General features: G+C 51.0%; 1 protein-coding gene across 8 annotated transcripts in view; it reads right to left on the reverse strand.

The window, feature by feature from the left end:
* Positions 1-24,947, reverse strand: part of LOC142881874 (disabled homolog 2-interacting protein-like) — a 98,273-nt gene that overhangs the window by 20,357 nt on the left and 52,969 nt on the right. For 6 of the 8 annotated variants that reach the window (XM_076016285.1, XM_076016288.1, XM_076016287.1 and 3 more), the window contains exons 4-6: positions 4,029-4,182; positions 2,743-2,841; positions 686-1,240 (exon numbers count right to left, since the gene is read on the reverse strand). In XM_076016285.1, coding sequence (XP_075872400.1) covers positions 686-1,240; positions 2,743-2,841; positions 4,029-4,182 — 808 coding nt within the window. Of the gene's footprint in view, positions 1-685; positions 1,241-2,742; positions 2,842-4,028; positions 4,183-14,217; positions 14,604-20,086; positions 20,230-24,947 lie in introns of those variants that run through there. The other 2 variants (XM_076016291.1, XM_076016290.1) reach the window with 2 other exon arrangements.

The raw sequence follows: 24,947 nt of genomic DNA on the forward strand, positions 1-24,947 counted from the left end.
TGCCCCGTCCTGCCTGCGTCGGTATGCCGCAGAGTGCGTGCGAGGGATTAGCCGGAGTTTAAAAATGTAATACTGGCTGGTAGGAAACCACCTGTCTGTCTGTCTGTCTGTCTGTCTGTCTGTCTGTCTGTCTGGGCTTTTTGTCTGCTGTGCGCTGCAGCTGCAGGGTGGGAGTGAGGTCGGGGGTCAGGGGTTCGCAGTGGGTGGAAGAGCTCCCCAGGTAAAGATTATTTTTTCTTCAGTCCGTCCATTTCAAATGTCTACCACCACTCCCTGAGTATCTACGGATGAAAGCGGGGCGAGACAATGTGCTACATTGCCCTGGTAACGCGCAGTATATCTGTTCGGTTTTAGCAAAAGGCACCGCTGTGGGAGTGGCTTCAGTCAGTCGGCTGCCAATTGGCTGGGATTGTTGAGAAAGAGACAGCAGGCCGAGTCATTTGGGGAGCAGGAGGGTATCTCAGCCCGTCTCAGCACAGGTTGCTTTCGCAAATGCTGTTTCCGAAACCGAAGCCACTCCCACTCAGGCACCTGCGCAAACACCTGTGTTACCGTGGTGACACAACACCCCGGACGAGTCGACAAAACCAGCAATCAGGAAATCCATCGCAGCTACAGACTATTTGCAGCCACGATGAACCGAACCCCCGCGAACTCCCCCCCGGTGGCCGTGACCGGTACTGACCTTAGCCTTGCCCGTGCTCTGCAGGATGTGGACCAGCGCGCACGCCATCTCCTCCTTGTTCTTGACGCTGATGCCCGGTTCCAGCACCGAGCACAGCAGCATGTAGTTGTTGGTGGTGTACTCTGCAAACTCCTTGTACATCTCCATGGGCAGGATGTTCATGCTCTGGTAGCGGGCCTTGATCCGAATCATCGGCCCCGACGCCTTGCCCTTGGGCGGGGTGGGCGTGCTGACCGGGTACCACTTCTCCATGAACTGCCGCCCCGTCACGGCCGCCGCGGGGATGTTGACCAGTCCGATGTAGTTGTTCTTGTCCTTCTTCTTCTTCTTGTCCGTGTCCTTGTAGAGGTGCGCCGTGATGCTCTTGACCGGCGGCAGGTTGTTGAACTCAAAGTGCTCGCCCCAGAAGACGTTGTCGGTCTTGAGCTTGCAGGTGGTGCGGGCGTAGAGCGAGTCGTCCAGGCACAGCTCGCAGAAGTACTTCTTCTTGGCCGGCAAGTCCTTGGCCTCGATGATCCACAGCTTCAGCAGGTTCTCCACCCGCCGGCTGTTGTCCTGCGGCAGACAAGGGGAGGCGGTTCAAGAAAGGTCTCCGATATCGATCTCTTTTCAACGCAATCACTGAAATCTTGAAGAACAGCCCCGTACCCCTCCACTGAATTACTGCTCTAATTCACACTTCAATTGCTTCGTAATGTCGACTTTAGAATCTTTTTCTTCTCCAAGACAGGCAGACGTCAGAAAAGTGAGATTGCTTTATTTCAACTTCTCAAAAGCGGTTGAAAAAAAAAAAATCCCACTATTATTTTTCAGCATGAGTGCTGACTCATTGTTATATCATCAGCTGGTCCTCCTCCCTTCCCCGAGAGTGCGCCGTATATATTACTGGCCCCTTTACTCGTGATTGCTCTGAAGATTGGAAGAGAAAGAAGGAGAGGAGCTAATAGTTACATTGACGGAGAAACGTGTTCGTTTTCCGAGACTCTCGCCACCAGAGAGATTCCAGTACCTGGCGCTTGCCGGGTCACCCTGTGGTTCACTGGAAGGGCGAGCGGCATCGAGGGCGGGAACTAAAAGAAGGGGATCGTCGTGGCTAATCTATCCAGGGTGCTAAAGTTAAAGCCTTCCATGATAAAAACAGTTTTTTTCCTCGGCTCTTCCGCCTGTGTTTCAGCGCAGCAAAGCCCTCGGCGAGGTCTCGCTTCAGTCGCTTCAGACTCCCGGATTGCGATAATAGCCAGAAATCATTTTTCCAATTCAAAGCTAAATCGTGCGTGCCGGGCGATGTGATGACAGCTCTTAATGACTGATTTATTTACTCTCCCGCAGACAGGCGGCTCACCGCCCGGCTGCTTTTGCAAACTCTTTGGCGTTTCCTCGGCCCGACTTCCCAACAGCAGCAAAGCCTCGAGCTGCTCCAGGGGCGGGGTCATAACAAACACTGACCTGCAAACCACAAATCAGAGCAGGCCGAGTCTTGCCGAGTCCTCCACTGCAAACAAAGGCGTGCGAGTATTTGTTTTCTACCCCCTCCGCCTTGTGTAGCTCCTCCTTGTGGGTCATTAATTGAGTTACAGAGAGTGTACGTGGCTCTCAGCTAATGCCTGTGGTGGGATCAGTGCTTCTCAAATAATTTTAACGTACTGAAGATAAAAAAAGTTGTATATTTTCAAATTTATACATAGCATCTTCACTTTTGCCAACCTTTTATTGGTAAGTGGAAAAAGACAGTCTGAGTCAAAGAGAGACCGATGTTGCACACGCTTGCCAAAAGATATGAGGGCATCTGCGGTTTTGAGATGTATCTTTTGGGGGAAAACGAAATGAATGACACTTTGGGATTTACGTCTTGTTGGCAGAGCCGTGTTTGTCGGAGACGGTGCCAAGCGTCACGTTTTATTTTCGTTGCGCCCTCTGCTCGTGCGCGCCGACAGTATCAACATTGCGTCGTTTTCCTGGTTAGCGGCTTCACTTCAATCTGCGTCGCAGGCCCTGCGGCGAGGTGTTGCGACACGACGCCTTCCGCCCCCGCAACCACAACCGCGCGGCAGGGCTACCTTGTTGGGCTGCACCGCCCTCCGCAGGTTCTCCATCCATTTGTCCCTCTCGGCTGACGAGCGGCAGGAGAAACATTTGCTCCCCGAGGAAGTGGTGACCTGAGAGAAGGGAGAGAGGACCAAAGGTTAAGGCTTCCGCCGACGGGAAAGAGGCCGAGGCCAGTTTTTAAATATCGCCCGACGCTCCATCAAACCGCAGAACCAAATGCAGAACACGCTTGCGCCGACAGCAATTAGCCAAAGGACCAAAAAGTTCCTCATTTCCACCGCATCCGACGCCGCCGGTCGCAACCGGCAGCTCCGACCGAGACGCTCCCATTAATTAGAGGCTTGCTGGAGGTCCCTCCTGCGAACCGAGTGTCATAACCTTTATTATGGACAAGCGATCTGCTTCTAGGCTTTTTTTTTGGGGGGGGCGATAATTAGCCTTCGGAAGCGGCTGATCAAGACGCTGCACTTTCCTTGGCGGCACGCCTGCGATGACCTTTAGAAGTTTCTCGGAGAGCCACTTGCTTCCTGTGCTCTCAGTTAATGCATTGGTAATACCGGGTCTGTTTTTCTGTTTTTTTCTGTTTTTTTTTTTTTACTTTCACTCCCCCACCCCCTGTTTCGAAGGATAATGACAATAATCAGTCAAGGGAAATAAATAATGAATCGCAGAAGCTGCTGTTTGCAGCCTTGAAATTATACATTTTGCAGTTCTTTTGGGAGTGCATTTCTGACATTTTTCGTCGCTGATAATAATGTCGAAAAGGATCCGCACGAGTAATTGCTGCCGACAAAAAAAGCTAAACAAGAGCAGGAAAATGACAAAAAAACTCTCTCAAAAAACAAAACAACAACTACTTGTCCAGGGGAACCGGGTCAACTAAAGGGAAAACTTCAGCGGACCCAGTAATTTGGCCCCCGCGGCATATCAATGAAATCTTCACTGAAATAATTCTTGGCAAACGTGTTGCTGTTCTTGCTTTTTTAGAAGCTCCAACAGACGCGCAGCAGGACTGACCATTACTAGCGTCAGCTCGTCTTCGCCGCCAGCTACCAAGGTTGGCACAGTTGGTTCCAGTCGACGACGACAAAGTGAGACTCAGCTGAACGCTTTGATTTTGTCTCCAGGAACCAAAGTGGTGAGCGCTGACAGTCCGAGAGGCCGAACGACTACTGAGCGCTGGCAGCGTAGTACTGCGTATTCATTCCGTGGCTTATTTCTGTCACTCGACTACTTTGCATTGATGCGTTTATGTTCCTGGGTGAAAAGTGAACCTTTCCGCGTGGGCGGCCCTCACCTCGAAGCAGTAGTCCTGCCCGAGGATGCTGCTGTGAACGGGCTTGATGACGACCTCGTCCTCCATGCTTAGGTCCAGGGCTTCCACTGCACTACTGGGGCTGAGCAACGATTCATGGGAGCGAGACTCCTTCAGCCTTGGCATCAGATGAGATCTGCGAGTTGAGAGGGAGGAGAGAGAGAGAGAGAGAGAGAGAGAGAGAGAGAGAGAGAGAGAGAGAGAGAGAGAGAGAGAGAGAGAGAGAGAGAGAGAGAGAGAGAGAGAGAGAGAGAGAGTGAGAGCAACGTCAGGAAGTGATGGAGTGGGAACATATGCGTCGCACACATTAGCGGGATTAGCTCACGGCGGCTGCGAAGAGTGTGAAGACGACGGAAGGACGACCGGCGTCGAAGTCTGGGACTTTGTCTCACGCGCTTCTGCTGCCGTCAAGCTCCGAGAGGAAACTATGTGTCCTGTGAAGCCACGTGGGATTAATTCACAGAATAAAGCTTTGATAAAGTCTGGGTCGACCTGCGTTGGAAAGCGTAAAATGCTGCAAAAAAGGTAAAGTGCTATTTTGCAGAGTGGCAGGAAGATCAAGATTGCAAGATTTCTCTTGCAGCAGGAACCCTCCACACTGTCTCTAAAGAATGAAAGAAAGAACAATTTGGCCCAGTTAAGGCAGCAAACTGGTCCAACAAGGTGACTACTGACTGGGAAGCTGAGTCACCTGCTCATGATCAGACTGGTAGTAGATGAGACGGACCTCTGAGATTCCGCGAGGCAATCTCGCGGCCTCAGAGTGTTAGTGATGACTCATTTCCTGGAGCCGTTTCAAGAACTATCTGGAACAGAAACGCTTGCTCTGAGAACCTTCAAATTGCGCTTCAGGCGCATTAAAGGCAGCTGCCGGTGCTTTTGGCCCTTTGAGTCGTGACGAACAACAAAGCTCACGAGCTAGCGGCTAGCTCGCCAGGGCGAGTGGGCGAGAAAAGCTGAATGGGCTTTCGGTGGGCGAGCTGGCAGCACCGACATCCAACCCGTGACACCCGGGCCGGTGGCACGCCGAGGGGGGGGTCAACCAGCTACTGTGGCGGGTGAGAGCAGGCTGCTAATAGTGCCCCCTGTGGACGGCTTACACACTAATCCCATGTAGTCCTTTTGTTTTGCGCGTGCGTGCGTGTGTGTGTGTGTGTGTCCGTGTGGCGCCCAGTACATCTCTTCCGCGGATTGGAAAGAGAAGCATTCCAGGGAAAAAAAAGAAAGAAAAAAACAAACAAACAGAAAATGCTGCGCTAACAGATTAGCAATCACATGCTCCGTGCAGTCAGCCAGCTTCTTTTTTTTTTTTTTATTGTCAAAGCCGCAATCCAGTGAGGACAGGATAACTATCTCGACTCTCTCTCTCTCTCTCTCTCTCTCTCTCTCGCTCTCTCTCTCGCTCTCTCTCTCTCTCTCTCTCTCTCTCTCTCTCGCTCTCTGGTGAACACACTCATCCGCAAAAACTCAATCATTCGAAAGGAAACGGCGAGAGCAGGAGAGAGAAAAAAAAAAGAATAGCTACAAAACGGCGAAACAGCTTCTAGTTTCTTCTTTTTCCCCCCTCTCTTAACAGCGGAGCTGCAGCAGAGGTGTGTTTGCTCCTGACGCTGCCTGGTGATTGGACGCCCGGATACCGGGCAGAACACGGAGCGAGTCAAAAAAGAGGTGAGATGAGGTGGCGGCGGCAGCGGTTGTGGTGGTGGGGAAGGAATTTATTTGGGGAGTTGGTAATTTATGTCTCGCTAACAACCAAAGCGGAGGGGTGGTTTGGTTGGGGGGGGGGGGGGGTTTGCTGGGTAGAAATCCACCGAGGAAAAACAACAACCCCTCGCACTTTAAAGCTGCGCATTGGAAACGTGAGAATGTTGTTCAAAGGGACAAATGAGAATTGCTCTCTCGTTGGGACGAGAGCCGACAGGAAGTGGGACAGGAAGTGGGACAGGAAGTGGCGAGCGGAGCCTGTCAGACCCGAGCAGAGTGTCGTCGTCCATTTATGACAATAATGAGAGTGAAAAGCCGTCCGGTAAGGTGACGGGTGGCCTTAAAAGCATCATCATCATCATCATACTTCTTCATCAGTGACCTTTCTCACACTCTCATCTTGTATGTATATATGTATATATATGTATACGTGTGTGTGTGTGTGTGTGTGTGTGTGTGTACATATATATGTGTGTGTGTGTGTGTGTGTATATATATATATATATATATTTATGTATACATATATTTGTGTATATATATATATGGAATATATCTATTTTTCAACGGGTCGATTCAGTTGAAAAGTAAAAAAACCCAAGTCATGGCTCAGGCTGCTCGTCAAGGTCAACGAGCTGCACCTGTGCAGCGGACGCTCAGCTGTGGACTGTTGCTAATCAGGGGAGAGTTTACATCAGGACGGAGGTCTGAGCCGCCCGCCTCATTTGGGGAGGAGGTTCAGCGCCACCCGCTGACTTTGGCTGGGAGGTCCCTCCAGCCAAAGTGCAGCAGCTTGAGCAGTGAAACTGCATTTAAAAAGAGGCCATTTGTGATTTTAGCTGCATGTTGAGTGTGCAGTTTTCTTCCTACAGGAAAAATCTTGTGATTCGTGCGCTTTCTCGGTACGCCTCGAACGTGTTTGAATGATATGCAAATCAGGTGCGTTTCCATCATGCGTAAAAAAAAAAAAAAAAAAAAAAAACAAAACAAAAAAAACCTTGGCAGTGTTGTCGGATGGTGGCGGTGTGAAACGCGGGAGTGGAGTTGGCAAACTGGAAACAATGCGAGGCAGTTGCCCTGGCAACGTGCAACTTGGAAGGTTGAGAGCCTGGACGGTGGTCCGCAGGGAAGAAATTCATTATTTCATTTCATTTTTTTTTTTTTTACACAGACGCCGCGGAATATTTTGCTCTCCCTATCGGCGGACGTATGCTACGCGCGGTGCTGAGGAAACCCGAGAGCTGGGGGGTGCAAATGACAAGCATCTCAGTTTGATGGTCACATCAAAAACCGGTTTTCATTACCCTCCGCGTGACACAATAGCAAAGAAATTTGCATAAAAAACCACGCAGGCGGAAAAACCAGCCGTTGTTTCTTGATTCTTCCTTCCCCGGTTTATCTGTTTTCACAATTCTTGCTCACTCTGTTGCTCCGCTGGGCTTCGTTCAGGACACCTACACGTTTCACACTAAACAAGAGGAGATGCACAGGCTCTGGCTCTGATCCTTCACCCACTTCCGTCTGCTCCCACGGGCAGGCAGGCAGGCAGACAGACAGACAGACAGGAGGACTATATAAAGCCCCTGGAGTGAAATACATAATTGAAAAGCTCCGGCTATAGAGTAGCGCTTTCCTCGAGACCTCGTCGGAGACGGAGAGGAAATGTTGTCGGCCGCGCTGTCACTGCGATACCTCATGCCCAACTGGTTGGGAGGCTTGGCATCAAGACAAACGCTGTTTGAAAGGAAATCTCTCCTGCTAAAGACCGCAGTACGACATTTTGAAAGGGCAAAAGTCGACCCGTTCTGAACACCGTGTGCTTTGTTTTTTCGTAGTCGGACACGGACGAGACAGACACGCGACAGCCGGTCAGTCTCAATCTTAGGGCTTTTAAGTTCAATTGGATGAATTAAAAAGCAGTGGAAGAAAAGCAGAAAGCGCTAAAACCCCAAAAGCTTGGTCGGTAACATCTGTTTCCGCGTCTCTTCAGCGCTCCCGTCAACCTCCACTGCCGCTAAACTTTCCCAAATAGCTATTTGGCTGCTACCGTCATTAAAAAAATGTTGCTGGAGAGCATTTCATGTAGATTTTTTTTTTTCACATCAGAGCACTTATGCATAAACTATCTTGGAACAGCAGCCTGGACATGGAGCCAAGCTCTGATCCACCTGGTCTGAGATCAGTGCCGGGCGGTCGGCTCGATGGAAACTCAGTTAGCAGCGAGCGGCGCCGGCAGAAGTAACGGAGTAATGCGAGTGAGTCTGAGCTGCGCCCAGTCTGCGTTGTCTCTATCCTTGCGCAGGGAGTTCATCTGATAGCCCATCTGGGATCTGATACAGTCGGAACTCCTCGGACCCGCGGAGGCGTCGGGCCACTCAGACTTCTAACGCGCAGGCTTTCCTGCTAGCTGGCTGCGCCGCAAGGGACCAGCGCCCTGCCCGATGGCTTCAGATAAACCCAGAGTGGCGCGACTCCGCCAGTAATGCAGAGAGATTACGCGCGGCGCGCACGTTATAGCGCATGTGGGGGGGAAACACTTATCCTTTAGGTGAAAAGCGCCTCTTTGTGTTTTTGTCTCCGCTCGCGTTAGCGTAACGTGTGAAACGTCGCCGATGCTAACGCTAAGGCTTCTGAGGTGAGCTGAGCCGAAACGACAAAATGGCTTAAGACCTCAAGAAAAGCCTCCGGTTAATGCTACACTTTGAGCAGACTAATGCTGAAATCACAACAACACTGGGCTTTTTTTTTTTTTTTTTCTTCTCAGGAGTGTGTGTGTGTGTGTGTGTGTGTCACTGCCCTGCACCGTGTCCACGCAGCTGTTTTGCCACTGCTGTGAAGCCAGCTCTTACACTAATCGATACGTTTTGTGCCAGGAAGACGGGCGCGGCAAATGACCAAATAATGCTCTTCGGCTAACAAACAGCGGACCTGCGTCCCGGTGTGAAAATGGGCTGCTGCTGCTTGCTGAGCGAAGACGTGCACGGCGCAAAAGAAGACCGACGCCCTGAAATTTGTTGACAGACTGCGTGACATGACGTGTGTCAACGTAGGTTTAAAGCGATCAAATATACATTCGACGAAAAAAACAAAACAAACTTTGCTTAAAACAAAGATAAAAAGCCTCTCTCAGCACAAAACTTCTTCAAAACAAGCTTTTTGTCCCATTCCTCATATATCATTCATGTATTCGATGCATCAAAAGAGTCTTTAAAGTTTCGGGGGAGGGGGGGGGAAACAACATTTGAAAGACTGCTTGGTTTTGAAAGTACACCAAGCAAATTTATGTGATTTTTTTTTAAATTTTTTTTTAAGTCAAGATTGTTGCTCCTTACTTGGTCAGAAGCCTCGCCAGACCATCGCTACATGCGCTACATTGCTACTTCTCACTCTGTTGTTTTCCCCGTGTTCTTTGGCAATGCGAAGACGCGGCCGGCAATAAAACACAAATGTCGTGCTTCGCCAAGGTGAGGCTGCTTTTTTCATCATACTCATGACCGTGTACGGTCTGAAAGTGAACAACTTTTTTTCCCCCCTCTGCAGCCAGAGAAAGGGGTTGGTTGCTAGGTAGGAGCCGGACACACCAAGAAACTGGCTCAAAAACATCAGCAGGACACACAAGAGAACCAAAACAAAACAAAACCCATAAAAACTTCAGCTGGCCAGTCGACTGCGCACACAGTGAAGCCGTTGTTCCGGCTCGATTGTGGGCCACTCGCACTTTAAGGACACTCAACCGGACAAACGCGCCATTATTTTTTGCATTAGGCCCTCGCACGATAAAGTGTCCACTGTTCCGGCTGTTCTACTGCTGACTCAGCCCCCCCCCCAAAAAAAGGGACCCACAGGCGGTCGGTCAAGGGAATGAAAGAACGAAACATCTGCAGCGAGCTGGAGGAGCGAAAAAAAAAAAAAAAAAAAAGGAAAAACAACTTTTTCTGCCAATCTGTCAAGAGCTTGTATTTTTTTCGGCTCCAAAAAAAAAAAAAAAAAAAAGAAAACCATGCGAAAAGCTCGCTTCGGCACATCAACCTGCCAGCTGCCGTCAGCCGTCGCCCGCAGTCGTCTAGCGTGGCGGCAAACGAGAACGACGACTGCGACACACAAAGAAGGAATGCGGAACGTGGGATGTGCGTCACTGACGCGCGGCAAACGGACCTCCGAGCTCGGGGAAAAAAATAAAAAATAAAAACAAGGAAACGCTAATCGGGGCAGGCGTGGCCATATCGGCGTCCAAAAAAAAAAAAAGCCAAGACGTTGATGTTGGAGAAGGCAGGGGAGGAGGATTCTCCAGTCGACCCGGACGCGCTAACGTGGCCGCCGCTCCGGGGCGATACCCCCCCCACTCTCAATTGTGACCCGTGTGCGCGAGCTGTTGTACGTGCCCAGCAAAGCGTCAAACGACGGGAGATGTGCGCTCTCTCGAACAGATGGGTTAGCACGGGCGAGCGGGTCGCGCAGTCGCACGCACGACTCCGCCGCATTAGCGCCTTTTGCGGCGCCTGAAACCGGCCGACGGCGCCGCTGCGGCCTCTTCAGGGCTCTCGTTGAAAAACAAAAAAAATGTAAAAAAAAAAAACCGCCGGCGGTCTAATGCACACCGCGGACAAAAGGGAGATTATGCTAGAGAAGAGCGAAGAGTGGGAAACAGAGCGGTGGTGGATAAAACCTGAAGCTATTGGCGTGACCACTTTTTGTAAAGTACGAAAAAACAGGCAAAGCTTCACATGGAGGCGCACATTATCTTAAAGTATAGAGGGCAGAGCCGCGCACAAAGGCGGCCTTTCATTTACGGGAAGGAAGGAAGCTTTTAAAGGCAAGAATGAGGCGCATGCACACACACACACACACACACACACAGACTGGGAAGAAGGGAGTCGGTTCAGTATCTCCTGCGCGATCAAGGCCACAGGGCCCGGTTTTGGGAGGAGGTTTTGGGCATGCCTGACTCATAATCGTGGGACACTGGAAGCTAACTGGAAGCGTCCAGACTGGCTGGGAGAGGGAACAAAGTCCGCCAGCCAGCTGGGGTCGCCTTGTGAACCACACACACACACACACAAACACACAATCGGACAAACGCACAGCTGGGTTACAGTCCGAGACGTAGCCTCCCCCGCTAGGCAGCCGGGCCGGGTGGTAAATCGGGTGCAAACATCTGCCCGGACTACCGCTGTGAGAGATCGATGCGCGGCGAGGAGCGCGATGGGTGGGTTCGGGATTCAGGAATCTGCTATGAGGGGGGGGCACGCGTGGACGGAGTGAGAGGGGAACAGCTGGGTCGGCAAAATACCGTGAAGCAAATCGAGGCTAGCGACGTGCTAATCGCCCCGCGATGACCTGCGAGGGCTTTGTCGTCGGTTGCGTTGGGGTTTTCCAGTTTGTGCTCGTGTAGAAGAGAGAAACGATGTTTAGCTAACAGAGAAGCTTCTGTCAGGAGACCACTGGAGAACACCGCAACGATTCCCGAGTATTTATTCTATTAGAAGACGAGGCAATGTTTCGGGACGCGTCCATCAGTCTGTTTACAGTAATAGCAGTGGACGCCGGAGGACAATCCATGGTAGGGCCAGAGGTCATGCTAATGAGGGACTCCATTTTGGTGTCTGACCTAGGCCAAAGAACAAGATTGATTGACGAGTCGCCTTCTGAGAACCCGCCCACATGATTGTATATTGATTGAAATGCGACCCCTTTTGGGACACGCAGGGGACGGCGAGAAGCGGCCATGATTGAATACACCACGATAAACTTTGAACACACAAATGTTTTTGTCCCGCAGCCTGTTGGGGTTTTGGGGGCGGAGAGAAAGAAATCAGTCCCGTGACTCCACATTCCTGAGCCGGGGAGTGAGCCATCACCGGTATACATTCACACGTTCTCTCACTCCAGACACAGACACACAGACACACACACAGACACACACACACAGATGTGTCCAGAAAAGGAAGAGTAAATATGATTGTGACTCATCCTGGGCTGACCTACATGCTCTAAAAGCTTGGGGTGGGTACGGAGATGATCAACATCCAAACGGTTTTCTCGCGCTGCTGGGTAGTTTTCTGCAAATATAGTCCAAGGGTATCTCCTGCTTCAGGCACTATCGTAAACAACATTTACCAAAGACGCAAAAGCAGCAGAGGTTTACCTTCTCGGGGGGGGGGGGGGAGACGTTTCCAAAAATAAATCCCTTCCCTGTTTATTTATCCGATCCAAATGGTATCTTCAGCCGTGACAAAGACTAATGGGACCCCAGCGCTTGCCCCAAATAACTTCATCAGAGCAACGTTAAAAGTTTTCTCTACCGGGGCAGGAGTCCAGCACTCCATTTATATGGACTGTAAGATAATAATAGCATATTGTTACCGGACCGACGGGGGGGGGGAGGGGATACGATAGACTGCACCGTGAGTAGCGCAACACACACACACACACACAGCAAACCAAGCGTGTGCGTGCCGGTGGAGTACACTCCGCGTTCCTCCAAAACGTTTCTTGTTTACGGCCGTGGAGCCTACGGTATATTGCGCTGATTGTTGGGCGGCAAACGTCCAGAATGTGTAATTATGATGCGGTGAGATGGATAATGGCGTAGCGGTGGTGTGGTATGACAGAGTGCACGGGGACACGGCGGTGCCGATAAATGCTTCACACCACGCTTTGGTATTCTTGTGCGACAACAACAACATAAAAACTAAAAATACGTAACTAGGATGGCTTTTTTTCATATATATATATATATATACATATATGTATATATATGTATATATGTATATTTCTTTACTGCCCTGATGTCACCAAACTCAACACCTTGCCATCACTCATTAACCTTGGGCGAATTAATGGCATTCAGCCTTTATGAGCAATTTGTTCAGCTCGAGATGACGCCGACCCAATGCGACGAGCGTCACCAGAGCCTCGGCAGCTCGGGGTTAACGTTCCCGACGACGGAGCCTCAGTCATAAAAGAGGGATATTGTCTCCGCCTCTCGCCTCTCGCCGCAACTTCAAAGTCCCTGCTTTTGCACACTCTGGGGTTTTTATGCTAACCTAGCCCGAGGAATGAAGAACGAGCGAACTGGGACGAGTTCAGCCAGTGTCTCCTGGTTGGCTGACCTGTCAGGTGACTTCGGGCCTGTCGCGGCGCCGTTAATCCGCGATGAGTATCGAGTCATCGTTCGGCATTAAGGCGCCGGGTCTTTTGCGTAGCCTGTTGCAGCCCTGTTCTCTGAGCCGCAACGAATTTAGTTGTTTACTGGTGGGATTTGAAATGAACGAACTTTGGTTGGGCGACTCCGACGACGCCCCTGTTCCCCCGAGCAGCGCAAGTGACAGAAAAAAACCCCCGAGGCAGGCGACAAAGTGGGCTGATTTTTCTGTGCAGAATGAAAGGCATGTCGGGGGGGGGGGGGGGGAATGGTTTTCAGCGTAAATGTCAAAGCGTCAAGAGAAAAACTTTTCCAGTTTGGCATTTTCAATTGGAAGGGGGGGCTGTTGGCCCGGGGTGATTAATTGGTGACAGTGGGCGTTTTGGGCACAGAGGTGCAAAGTCTCAATTTCGCGTGATTTAAGTTCAGGCGGAGACATCAAGCGTGTTGACTCGCGGCGCCTCAGACACAGCACTATTTTTTCTTTTTTTTTTTTTCTTTTCTGAGGCTTTTTATTTTTAGCAGAAAATGAGGAAAAATACAGTGTAAATGACTTAGAAGGAGTCTTTCACAAACACTTGTACAACGTGGAAGGGGAAGTGAGAGGGTGGGGGGGGGGGGGTCACAGAGGGCTGAAGCACCATGTGCAGAGTAGTGAGAGGAAATTAAGCAGCGCGCCGCTCACTTCTTGACCTGAATATTCAAACATTCCCCGTGGCGTCGGGCGAAGAGAACAGGCTCGGCGCTCAAGTTCACAGAAAGCGGAAAAAGTTTTTTTTTTTTGTAAAGAAAAGAAATCAAAGCAGACCGAGATGGAGCGCTTCCTCCCACGCAGGACGGCGAAAAAAAACCCAACAAAACCACGTAGCCCTCCGTGACCTCGCTGCACCCCGCTTCCCTTTCACACTTTAGCTGCGCGCTGAGCAGTGCCAGATCTTAAACGGGCGCCTCGGCACATCCCAGAGCCACCGGTTGCCTGGGGCGACAAATACTTTTCACCTTCAAGTCCCAACCCGTCCCGTTGGCCCTCGCCGAGCGCTCACCTCCAGCTACTCTACTACAGAGCGGCGGTTCCCTCCCCCTTTTCTATTTTTTTTTGTTTTCCAACCCCTGCTTCTTCTCCAATGTGCCCAAAGAGAACTTAATTCCGCAGAAGTGAAGGATATAGCCGAAGCCACGGTCCGAGCCTGAGAGGGATTTATTTTTTTTTCCTTTTTTCCCCCCCCACAAACCACAGCGTGCAGCTGCGCTCCGGGACCCTCGGCGGCAAAAAACGAGCACGCCCAGGAATCTGAAAACAACAACGAGCGCGCGCGGAGCACTTACGATCGGCTGAATATGTGAAACATGGTCCTGCAGAATGTCCCGGGTGCCCGGATCCACGCGAGGCACGGCTGGTGTTAGCGGGTCGCATTCCTCACGGTGGAAACAGGAACAGGAGCAGCAGCGGTGGCGGCGGCGGCGGCACTGCTGGGCTTGATGTTTTTATCCGACTATTTTGGAGTCTCTGGGAAACGTGGCTGGGAGCCTCTGCCCTCTGAGTTACACACCGCGCCGCTCCCAGAGGATGTCTGCCTGCTGCTAACACACCCCCTCCGCACACATTTAAAAAGACAGCGCTCCTATTTGGAGCAAACGCGGCCGACGGCCCGCACGTAACGCGACGCCGGGAGCGGAGCTCGCGCGGCAAAGCCCCGGGCAGCGGACGGCAGAGGGGTCAAAGGTCGGACGTGAGTTTACGACTCGCGAAGTTTGCGTGCGAGTTTTTTACGACGGCAAAATTACGTCCCTTTCCCTTTTATTCCGAGTGGTGCCATAGCCAATGACGGCTTTTGGCAAAGTTGGGGAAATAATTCTTCTGTCTTTTATTTCCATTCAGTGACTTAACTAAAAAAAACCAAACAGCCCTCTACAAACAAGCAGCTCCAGTTCTTGCAACCCCTGCTCTCAAAGGACAGGAAAGCTGCACCCAAACAAGCAGCTCGGAGACGATTACATACGTTTGGGTTCGCACGACCGTTTGGGGAAAGGCGTCTAAACGCAGAGGTTTCCAGCTGAATTTGGCCTCACCGTTTCTCCGTCATCATCACATCTGTCTAGTCTGCTTTTTCTCCCACCGACACAGAGCCAACACTGGCAGCCAGGAAGAGAGGCAGACTCCTCCCTCCCTCTCTCGCTCTCTCACTCCCTCCCTATCCCGTTTCCCTCAAGCAGGAAACAATGGCTCAGCCTTTGAGCAACACACACTGTGGGAAAAAAAAAAATATTGCCGGATCCTTGGCTTGCAGAGGAGGACTTCAGGAAATAGGAGGGGGGAGGAAGAAGTCAGTTAGGCACGGCAAAGGGCACGAGCGACGCAAGAGAACGAAGAAAATGTAGGCCAGTCAGGTTGAAGGGTGGAGGCCTCGCTGGCAGATGAATTGGACGCTTGTTCTCAGAGAGCTGCCGACCCAGTGGGGAAAGACTGATGTCACAGCTGAGACACGCTGTCAAGAGGCGAGTCAAATTGATGCCTGAGCTCCAAATGCAGCTGAAACCCCAGAAATGTCAGACAACGCTGAAGTAATTAGGCCCCACTCGGGCCGAGCGTTGCGAAACCATCATCCGTTAACATTCAGTCATTTTGTGCGACGGGCCAATAGAAAAAAATCTCATGGCTTTATTAATTATTTTTTTTTATTTGCAACTTTTGGGCAGCTCCTGCATTGGCTGTTAGCGATGTTTTACCCCGACTAAAACAGAGAAAAAGACAGCGAGCTGAACTGCAGGGGGGAACCGTCTGTCCGCACTCATTACGGGCCGACTGGTTCCTCCGGAATGATCGGCGTACCGTCCGGGAGGAGAAAGAAAGAGACGCGCTAAGCGCACTTGTTCCTCGCGATGCAGCGGATCAGAATAGCCCGCCTCTTATCGCTAGTCAACAGACTTCGCTGGGTAAAGGTTAACTATAAAGCCGCGGCAGAGCCGGGAGACCAAACACTCGAGGGGATTTCCTCATTCTTCTGGTCCCGGGTCACGATAGTATCGCACCTTGTGGGGTTGTTTGGCCAGTTGCTGCTGTTGCTGCCGCGCTATTATATCCTCCCACAGTGTTTGTTCGCAAATCGCTGTTTGGGGAGAAAAGGAATGCAGAAGACTATCTCTGAATCTGCATTACTAGCGATAAACACGGCTAGACAATAGCCTCCTTTGCGCGTACGCAAGTATTCCCTCCCCTCCCCCCCCTCCCCGGCGGGACGATTTGTTCCAGGGAAAAGATGAAATGGTGCCGCACCGAGCGTGGGTTTGGCTGGCGCTGGCCGAGGCTGCGAGCCAAGCGCATGCCAGCGGGTGGCAGCTGGGGTCGTGGGAGCGGCTAGGCTAACCGCTAGCTGTCTGTTCGCCTGTCTGTGGGCGGCGTCCGAGACGGTATTCCCCTGCCCCGCCGCTGAGACCGTTTGAGGCCAGCGACCACCTGCCTCGGGCAGAGCAACTGAAGCAAACCACGGGTAAAGTTCACAGCGGGTGGCGGCCGGAGGGAGGGAGGGCGGGCACGGGAACGGCGCAGGAAGTGAGGGGAACACGGCGGAGTCAGCCTTCCAGCGGAGAGGGTTATTATTAAAGGGGCGCACACGGGGGAGGGGAGTCCAGGTATATTAAGTATATTAGCCGCTAGCGCCGCGCCGCCGTGTCTGGGAGCGTCCTGCTAAATTTAAAAATGCTCGCTGTTGCACGCAGGCGGGCGCATCAGGCTGGAGGTCTGCCGGTGAATCTTTTAATTCAAACGTCCCCGTCAAGACCTCAACAGCTGAAAGTGTTGCCATCTTTGCAAGCTAGCTGGCTAGCTAGCTAGAGCTAGCACACTTGACAGTCATAGGTCAGACTGCCTCTGCCAACTTGTGGGGGAAGGGGTTTCTTTATTTTTTAATTTTGTTTACTTATTAAACTTTAATTTATCATTATTGATATTTTCTTTGTTCTTTTATTCCGCTGTTGTTTGATGGTTTCATTGGTTTGATCGTTGGTGTTCGCAATAAAAGACCTCAAATCAAATCAACTTGTGCAGAGACACATCTGCACATTACAGTTATATTAATTTAAATGAATCATTGCACAACTGACGCAGTGACTTCATTTTGAATCAGTCACAGTGACATTTGCTGCAGTAAGATCACAGGAAAATCATTTCAATTAAAGCGGTTCGGGTGGGCAGGAAGTCAGACTTGTCTAAACTGGTTGCTGGCGACCAAAGATGGTCGACTTTTTTTTTTTTCTCTCTCTCTCGCATGTTCACCTCATTTGGAGGGACATGTGAAATGACCGAGGCATTACAGACCCCCAACCCCCCATCCCTCCATCTCCCCCTTGCCCTCCTTTTCATCGCTGCAAAGCGGCTTACTGCTGTGGACGACCCGGGGACAGTAACATACATCAGACGGCCGGACTGGAGAGATGTAGAACAGCAGAGTATAGAGAGAGAGAGAGAGAGAGAGAGAGAGAGAGAGAGAGAGAGAGAGAGAGAGAGAGAGAGAGAGAGAGAGAGAGAGAGAGAGAGAGAGAGAGAGAGAGAGAGAGAGAGAGAGAGAGAGAGAGAGAGAGAGAGAGAGAGAGAGCTGCGGGACGGAGAGGGAAGCCACACGGTGGCACTGAGGCCGTCCTCTGCTGTTGTTCCTATTGACTGCAGCCCCACAGCCTTGGGGGCAGGACACACAGGAAGGGAGTGATTCAATTATTGACGGCGCGCAACGCGGCCCCGTCATGAGCATATGTTTCCTCTTCCATTCGCTCCCATGCAAGAACAAGGAGGTCCGGGGGTGGGGTGGGGGTGGGGGGAGAAAAGTCACGGAATGTCTTCTGAGCAGCAAACTCGACCTTCATCGTCCATCATTCATTTGTCCATTTTATGCTTTATGCTTTCAACCCTCTTGGATGATCGTAATTCATAAATCTCAAATTCCTCAATACTGAACATTTGGGACTTATTCCCTGAAGTAAGCTGTGTTCCTGTCTCTGATTGTTGCATTTGAATAGAGCCGTGAGGATGTAACCAAGGGCAGCAAACCAGTTTATTCATTCCAATCCTCTGGAATAGATGCATAATTAAAAGGAAACTGAAGCGTATATAAAAGTCATTTGCAAAGGTCAATTCTCTTTTTTTTTTTCATATAAAACTCTCAAAATGAATAATGCTATAGCTTTAATAATCGTTTTCCTCTACAGCTGATTGGCTTCTTCACCTCATGCAAAAAAAAAAAAAAAATCTTTGTCAACGAGCGAACATCATTTTTGCTTTTGACAAAGAGCCTCAAACAACATCAACAGCTACGCTGATGATAAACCCTTGTTCCGGCAAACACAGAAATTTGGCCCAATTGGATAATGACCGTCATCAGAAGCACGCAGTCCTTCCTGCTGGATGCTCGGCAGCCTTTTCTCTCTCTCCTCTCCCTCTCCCGGCCGAGTGGCCCCCGGGGGGGCGAGGCAGTGACCGAACCCCCCCCCCAAAACGCTCTGCCCCACTTCATCTGCGCCCCGCTGGATCGACGGCCACGGCGGCAGGGTCCATCTCTGACGGACTAACGGGATCTGTCCGGGCTCTGCCTGCCTGCCTGCCTGTTATTTATTTATTTATTTATTTATTTATTAATTTTCCCGGGGCCCTCGCAGCTGCACGCAGGGGAAAAAAAAAAAAAAAAGCCGATGACCTAACGAGGTGGACGTTACATAATTCCAATTCAATGGCAGGAAATTAGGGCATCATCCTGGAAAACGGGCAGGGTATAGAATGACCTAAGACTGCCACTGGCCGTTTTTAAAAGAGCCGAATTGAGAGTTTCTCAGCCTTTTGTATCAGCGATGACGCCCGATGGCGAAACGTGCGCCTGCCTTCACGGCGGCGGCTCTACTTCCTCCACCGTCTGCCCGCTGTAACGTAGCAAGACACACACACGGCAAAACACATACACACCCCCTTGCATATGTGGATAGGGGATGATGTTTGCACATGAGGTGCACGCGTGAGAGCAGATACAGGAGCCCGGGCCGGGCCGGGCCGGGCCGGGGGGGGGGGGGGGGGGGGTTAAAGGGGTGAGGATGGGTTGCACAAACACAGTCTGACAGGAACTCAGCTCCCGGCCACTCGTGCGTGGAAGAGAGAGAAGGAAGGGGCGGGGTGGGGGGTGTGGGGGATGCGGGGGGGCGGGCGGCTCACTGCAGAGCGTCCGAGGAGCCGCCAAAGTCCCGCCGGAGGCGCTTTGTTAACGAGGACGTGCAGGTGGAAGTTTAACCGTCTGGATACGGAACGGAAAGTCGGGTGGTGGTCGGACTGCAGCAGGTGAGCGACCACACACACACACACACACACACAACCACCCATCAGGACCCCCCCCCCAAACCCTCTTAATTCGATCCTGATCATCGACCGTCCGAAATTCATTCATCAAACCCCTCGAGCCGCCCAATCAGGGACCTTGAGCGGCTCGGGGAGCTGCAACCCAAACCAGGAAGTGAAGCTTACTTCACCCCTCCCCCTCCCCCTGCCCCCCCACCCCCCACCCCCCTAAGCCCTCACCCATCACCCATCCCTCCGGCTGGACGGGACACACCTCCCTGCAACATATGACTCGGGCTGCGAGCGGCGGCCAAAACGGTCATCTGATTCGTGTTAGCTGGCTGCCCTCCCCTCTCACAGGCCAGCTTTGTGTCACTCACACACACACACACACGCACACACACACACACACACACCGCCGCCGCCACTGCATTAGCGTTAATGCGTGAGGAAATAAAGCCCTGTTCTGAATGAGAGGGGAGGAAAAAAAAAAAAAAAAAAAAAAAAAAGAGGCTTTGGGACTTAGGAGCAATTATATAATTCAGACTAGAGTAGAGTGTGTGTGTGTGTGTGTGTGTGTGTGTGCGCGTGCATGTGCGTGCGTCGCAAACGCGCAGCCTCCCTGACGGAGAGAGGTGAGCGAAGGGAAGGAAGTGGACGGCACAGCTGGAGTGTAAACAGCCGTAACACACACACACACACACACACACACACAGATGCAGAGCAGCGCGCAGGCTTAGAGGTGAATCCTCGCGCACGCACGCACGCACGCACACACACACACACACACACACACACACACGCACGCTGAAGAACATGATTTCCGGACCGGCGTGCGCGCACAAAGGACGGCGGGTGACGCGTGGAAGGCAGGACGGGACTCACCGGGCATCGTCAGGCTTCCCACTCAGCTGCCGGGACGCGGTGGCGAAGAAGAGGAGAGGAGGAAGAACCCGCAGCAGCCAAAGAGAAAAAAAAAAAAAAAAAAAAAAAAAATAGAGGCAGGGACGGACGGATGAGGGCGATTTCAAAGCTCCATTTCCCCTTCCTCCTCTTCCTCCTCCTCCTCCTCCTCTTCTCCCTCCTCTCTGCTGCTGCTGCTCCTCTCCTCGCCTCCTTACTTGTAGCTCTGCTCCTCTCCCTCTCTCCCTCTCCTCTCTCTCCCCCCTTCTCCTCTCTCTGCTGCTTCGAGCCGAGGGGTGGAGAGTGAACGCCACAATGCTCTCTCGCCCTCCCTCTCTCTCTCTCTCTCTCTCTCCCCCCCTACTCCTCGCTCACCCGGCGAGGAGCGTGCCCTACTTCCTGTTGTTGCGCCTCCTCCCGTCCATGTGAATGAGATTTAACAGGGGGGGGGGGGGGGGGGGGGGTTGCGCTGCTTGACTCTCATTTGGGGGAGGAGGGGGGGAGGTGGCGACGACGGTGACCACCGCCACCCGCTGACTTCACCTCCACTTCCTCCCAATGCAGTCTCCCCCCCCCCCCCCCCACCAGCTCAGCCCTTCCGCTGTCAGTGGACTGGCCACGCCTCCCGCTGCTATCTCCCCGTGTGTGTGTGTGTGTATGTGTGGGGTGGGGGAGCGGGGGAGGAGCCTCCACATGCCGGAGGGTGGGAGTGAGGGAGGTCTGTCACATGTACGCGTGCATGTCGTCGGTCCACTGACCGCGCTTGTGTGCGTGCGCGTGTGTGTGTGTGTGTGTGTGTGTGTGTGTGTGTGTGTGTGTGTGTGTGTGTGTGTGTGTGTGTGCGTGTGTGTGTGTGTGCATTTCTTGTCCAGTCAGTCCTGCTTGCAGCCTCTTTGTTACTGCTGCTGGTAGACAACATTGTTTCCTTAAGAAACAAATAAATAAATACCACACACACACACACACACACGTATATGTATGTATGTATGTATGTATGTATATGTACATATACATATATATACATATATATATATATATATATATGTATATATATGTATATATATATATATATATATATGTCCATATATCTATGCTGTATATATATTCTAGATTTATCTCATGTATCCACCTGGCCATCAGTCAACAGAAAGCCTTGGTGAGCCTGAAAGTGAACGGACTATTTCAACCAAGACCATTCAGACCCTTCGTACAGCCACTTTCTCCCAGGGCGCGACAACTCCCAGGTTTGGTTCAAAGGCCACACTGAACAAACAATAGTAGCATCACTTCCCTGTTGCGAGCCGCAGCGCCACGCCTTGTTTCACATCCAGCGGGGGGGGGGGGAACTAAAACCCCAGCGCTCTTCTTTTAAGGCAACGAAAGGCGATGATTATTGATGAAGCCGTCTTCAGCTGGGCTTGCAGCTCATCCCTTTGTTTGTCCAAATCTTTAGGAATACAATCAGCTGGCCTTTGAAGATTTCATAAAGTTACCGTCCATACCCTTCATGCCAAATGCTCCTGATCTATTGGCATGAAATCTTGCTACTGCAGCTTCTTTTCCGGCAGGTCCTGCATTTCTTCTTTGTCTCTACCTGAAGCCTTGGAAGCATCTCATCAAATGCAGCCTGACCCTACTGGGTGAATGAAAACAATGATTTCAGTTGGGCAAGAGCGTAGAATTGAATCCAGAGAGATCCGGTGGAAGGATGAAGGGTGTGTGTGTGTGTGTGTGTGTGTGTGTGTGTGTGTGTGTGTGTGTGTGTGTGTGTGTGTGTGTGTGTGTGTGTGTGTTTTGACTGGGAGACTTGGTGTCACGCTGAGGCTCAGACAGAAAGGAAGAAAAAAAAAAACAAGTCCCCTGCTGCACTAGAAGCCTGGAGCTTCAGCTTTGGCCGAAGCCACTCCCCCGACAGCCAAACCCCCCCCGCCCCCCCAGCGGTGGCCGGCGATGCCGGAATTTTCCCGGCGAGGGTTTTTTTTTTTTTTTTAAGCCCGCGTTCGATTTGAGCTCGGACTGGTCGACGGAGAGGGAAGATAAGGTTGGTGGCTATTTCCAGAGCTCGCACGCTGGCAGAGCCGCCCACAAGAGGGGATAAAGGACCCGGGCGGGACACAACGGATCAGGCTGGACAGCTGTGGAGGAGCCGGGCGCTCGACCAGGCACGGCTGCTAATCTGCACTCGCCGCACGTCTGCGGTGACATCACCCGGGCATGACATCACCGCTGCCAGCCCTCCTTTCAACCGGACGCATGACACCTAGTTAGAAGAACGCACGCACGCGCTCACACACACACACACACAACAATTGGCCATAAAAATGGGGTGAGGAGGGAGTTACTGTTGTACTACACGCAGAGCTCAGAGTTTGCCGAGGCAGGAGGGCCGAGTGATTCACGGGCGGATTCCTCTGAAGCCTGAGGGTGAGACCTGCCTCCGCCGTCAGGTGACCGGATGGCCGAATCCAAGCCATTGTGGTCGGAATCCAACCCGACGTAGCCACACGGACGATCAGTACGAAAACAAAAACAAAAAAGTTGTTTTATAAACCATTTGAATGACGCAGGTGAGTTATTTTTCTTGTATCTTGATAAAAATGATTTGAAAAAAAGAAAAAAAAAGAATGAAAACTGATGACAAATGTTGAGTGGTTCCTTAACGCAGCCCTGCTGGTGATAATTTGAACAGTCAGGCGCTCCGACGGTAACCGTAGAAACAGAGGTTAGGCAGCGTTTTGGGGGATTATTTTTTTTGTGTGTCATTGCTTTAACGGCCAAAAGAGGGAGACACATTCACTGGTGGCTTCATCTCGAGCCTGGCGGTATTTGATAGGTGGATGAATAGATGACTCCAAAAAAAAAGTTCATACTCTCTCTTTTTAAGTCCTAAAGGCGTGAAATGAGAAACAAGGAGCCTCCCACAGCTGCGTGTGACTGACACCGGAGACCTCGGGACAGCAGACCCCGGTGCCCCAGTCCGCCCCAGTCCGCCAGCGAGAGGTAGATGTGGGCAATCCGCGTACCTGGAAATGCGGCTCGCTAAGTGGGTCAGGCTGCGGCGCACGTGTTTGTCTCTTCCACTTGCTCACTCTCCGCCAGTTTGATTCGCTTTGGGCAAGGGGACGTGAATGAATATTTCACTGCCAGTGTTTTATTAATATGGGACGTTCAAAAAAAAAAAAAAAAGACGGGGTGTTTATCAAGCAGACTCAAATATGAGTCCGAAAGCGCGGGTGTCAAACCCAGCAAGTCAAAAAGCACTGGCAGAACTGACGAAGGAGACCAATCTCTGCAATTTGAAACGGATAAAATAGGGATTACAAGATAGAGAATTGCCGGTTACACCTCAAACACAATGCACTGGAACAGAACAAATTGCTGGAACTGTCAGTGGAAAACTGATTGCCACAACACAAAGCAGCTACAACTTAGCCAGAGTCCTCACTTTGTGTGGAATTGCGGGGGGAAAAAGTGGGAACAAACGGTGAAACAAAGCTTAAATTCGTTTCAGTATCGCTGCCACATTCACTGAACACTGATTCGTATCGGACAAAAATGTTGATAACGTTAACTTTGCATATGTTGACTGACATCATAGGAAGGGGGAAGAAAAAAAAATTAAAAGACCGCCGAGCAACATTTGCTTGATTAACAGCAAAAGCTGTGGCGTCCTTGTGTTTGATGCCTGCGTGTGTATCTACTCGAACTTCACAGGCTAGTCACGGCAAAGTGAAGGGGTTTGTTGTGCGAGGCGCCAGATTTGTTTTTCACCTGCTTTATCAAGGTCCATCCGAGATGAAATAAACAACAACAAAAAAAAAAATAAATAGAAAAAAAAAAAAAAAAAAACGTGGTCGGAAAGGCGAGTTTGCCAGGTTTTTCTGCTGGCTCGCATCACAAACGGAGACCAATGCGGTGATGAAGTTGATCAGAACTCTTGAGAGATTTGAGTCTCCTTCCTCTTTTTTTTTTTTTTTTTTTTTTTTCTTTTAGAGAAATCATCTGAAGACGATGAGTGGACAGATGGTCGCTGGCAACCCAGGACGGGTGTCTTTGATTCCCTGCTGGGACACTTGTAAATAAGGAGGCAGTGGATCCAACGCTTCATCTTACACTTTGCTGCCTGCATTAATTGGCTGTAATTTCCCATCAGGTCTTTACTCTGCGCAGAGGAACCATTTGAGGGCCATACATAATCATTTACACACTGGAACCGTTTTGACTTGTTAGAACTTTGATCATTACGGACATTGAATCAAACCAAAAAAAGTAACTTTTTTGTGTAGCTTAAAAAAAAGTTTCCCGCAAATATGGCGTGGCATCAACAAAGTTGTTGTAGGATCTATGCCAGGCCTGTAAGTGGCGATGTAACGTTGCCACAGAATCACATCAAAAACAGGGGAAGACACATAGCGTCCAATAAGAGGAGAAGAAGAAGAAGAAGAAGAAGAAGTTTGTTGATGTTTGTTTGCCGTCAAGAATGGTTGGTCGTTGTATTTTTCACTTGGATCACTCGTTAAAAATATTCCGTTTCCTCCTCCTCCTCCTCCTAACGCGCCATTTTCACTTGAGGTCATGGAACCGCAGCTACCGATTTGATTATTCGGGGGGGACCGAGCATCAAAAGTCTGGTTTGCTGAAACGTCCCTACAGTTAGAAAACAAAAAGAGAAAAACTTGTGGATACCACAATACCCGCCTCCGTGTGGACAATTCCTCCTTGAAGATGCTGACCTTCTGCTTTGCAACCGCCAATGAATGCAACGTTTGCGACTGTGCGCCCTTGTCGAGTCACGGATCTCCGTCTGGCACCAGAAGTTGCGCAATTCCCTTCAAGTTGCATC

Source organism: Nelusetta ayraudi, unplaced genomic scaffold, assembly GCF_046127955.1.
Source record: "Nelusetta ayraudi isolate G7.1 ecotype Tasmania unplaced genomic scaffold, CSIRO-AGI_Nayr_v1 ptg000221l, whole genome shotgun sequence".
Taxonomy (NCBI): Eukaryota; Metazoa; Chordata; class Actinopteri; order Tetraodontiformes; family Monacanthidae; genus Nelusetta; species Nelusetta ayraudi.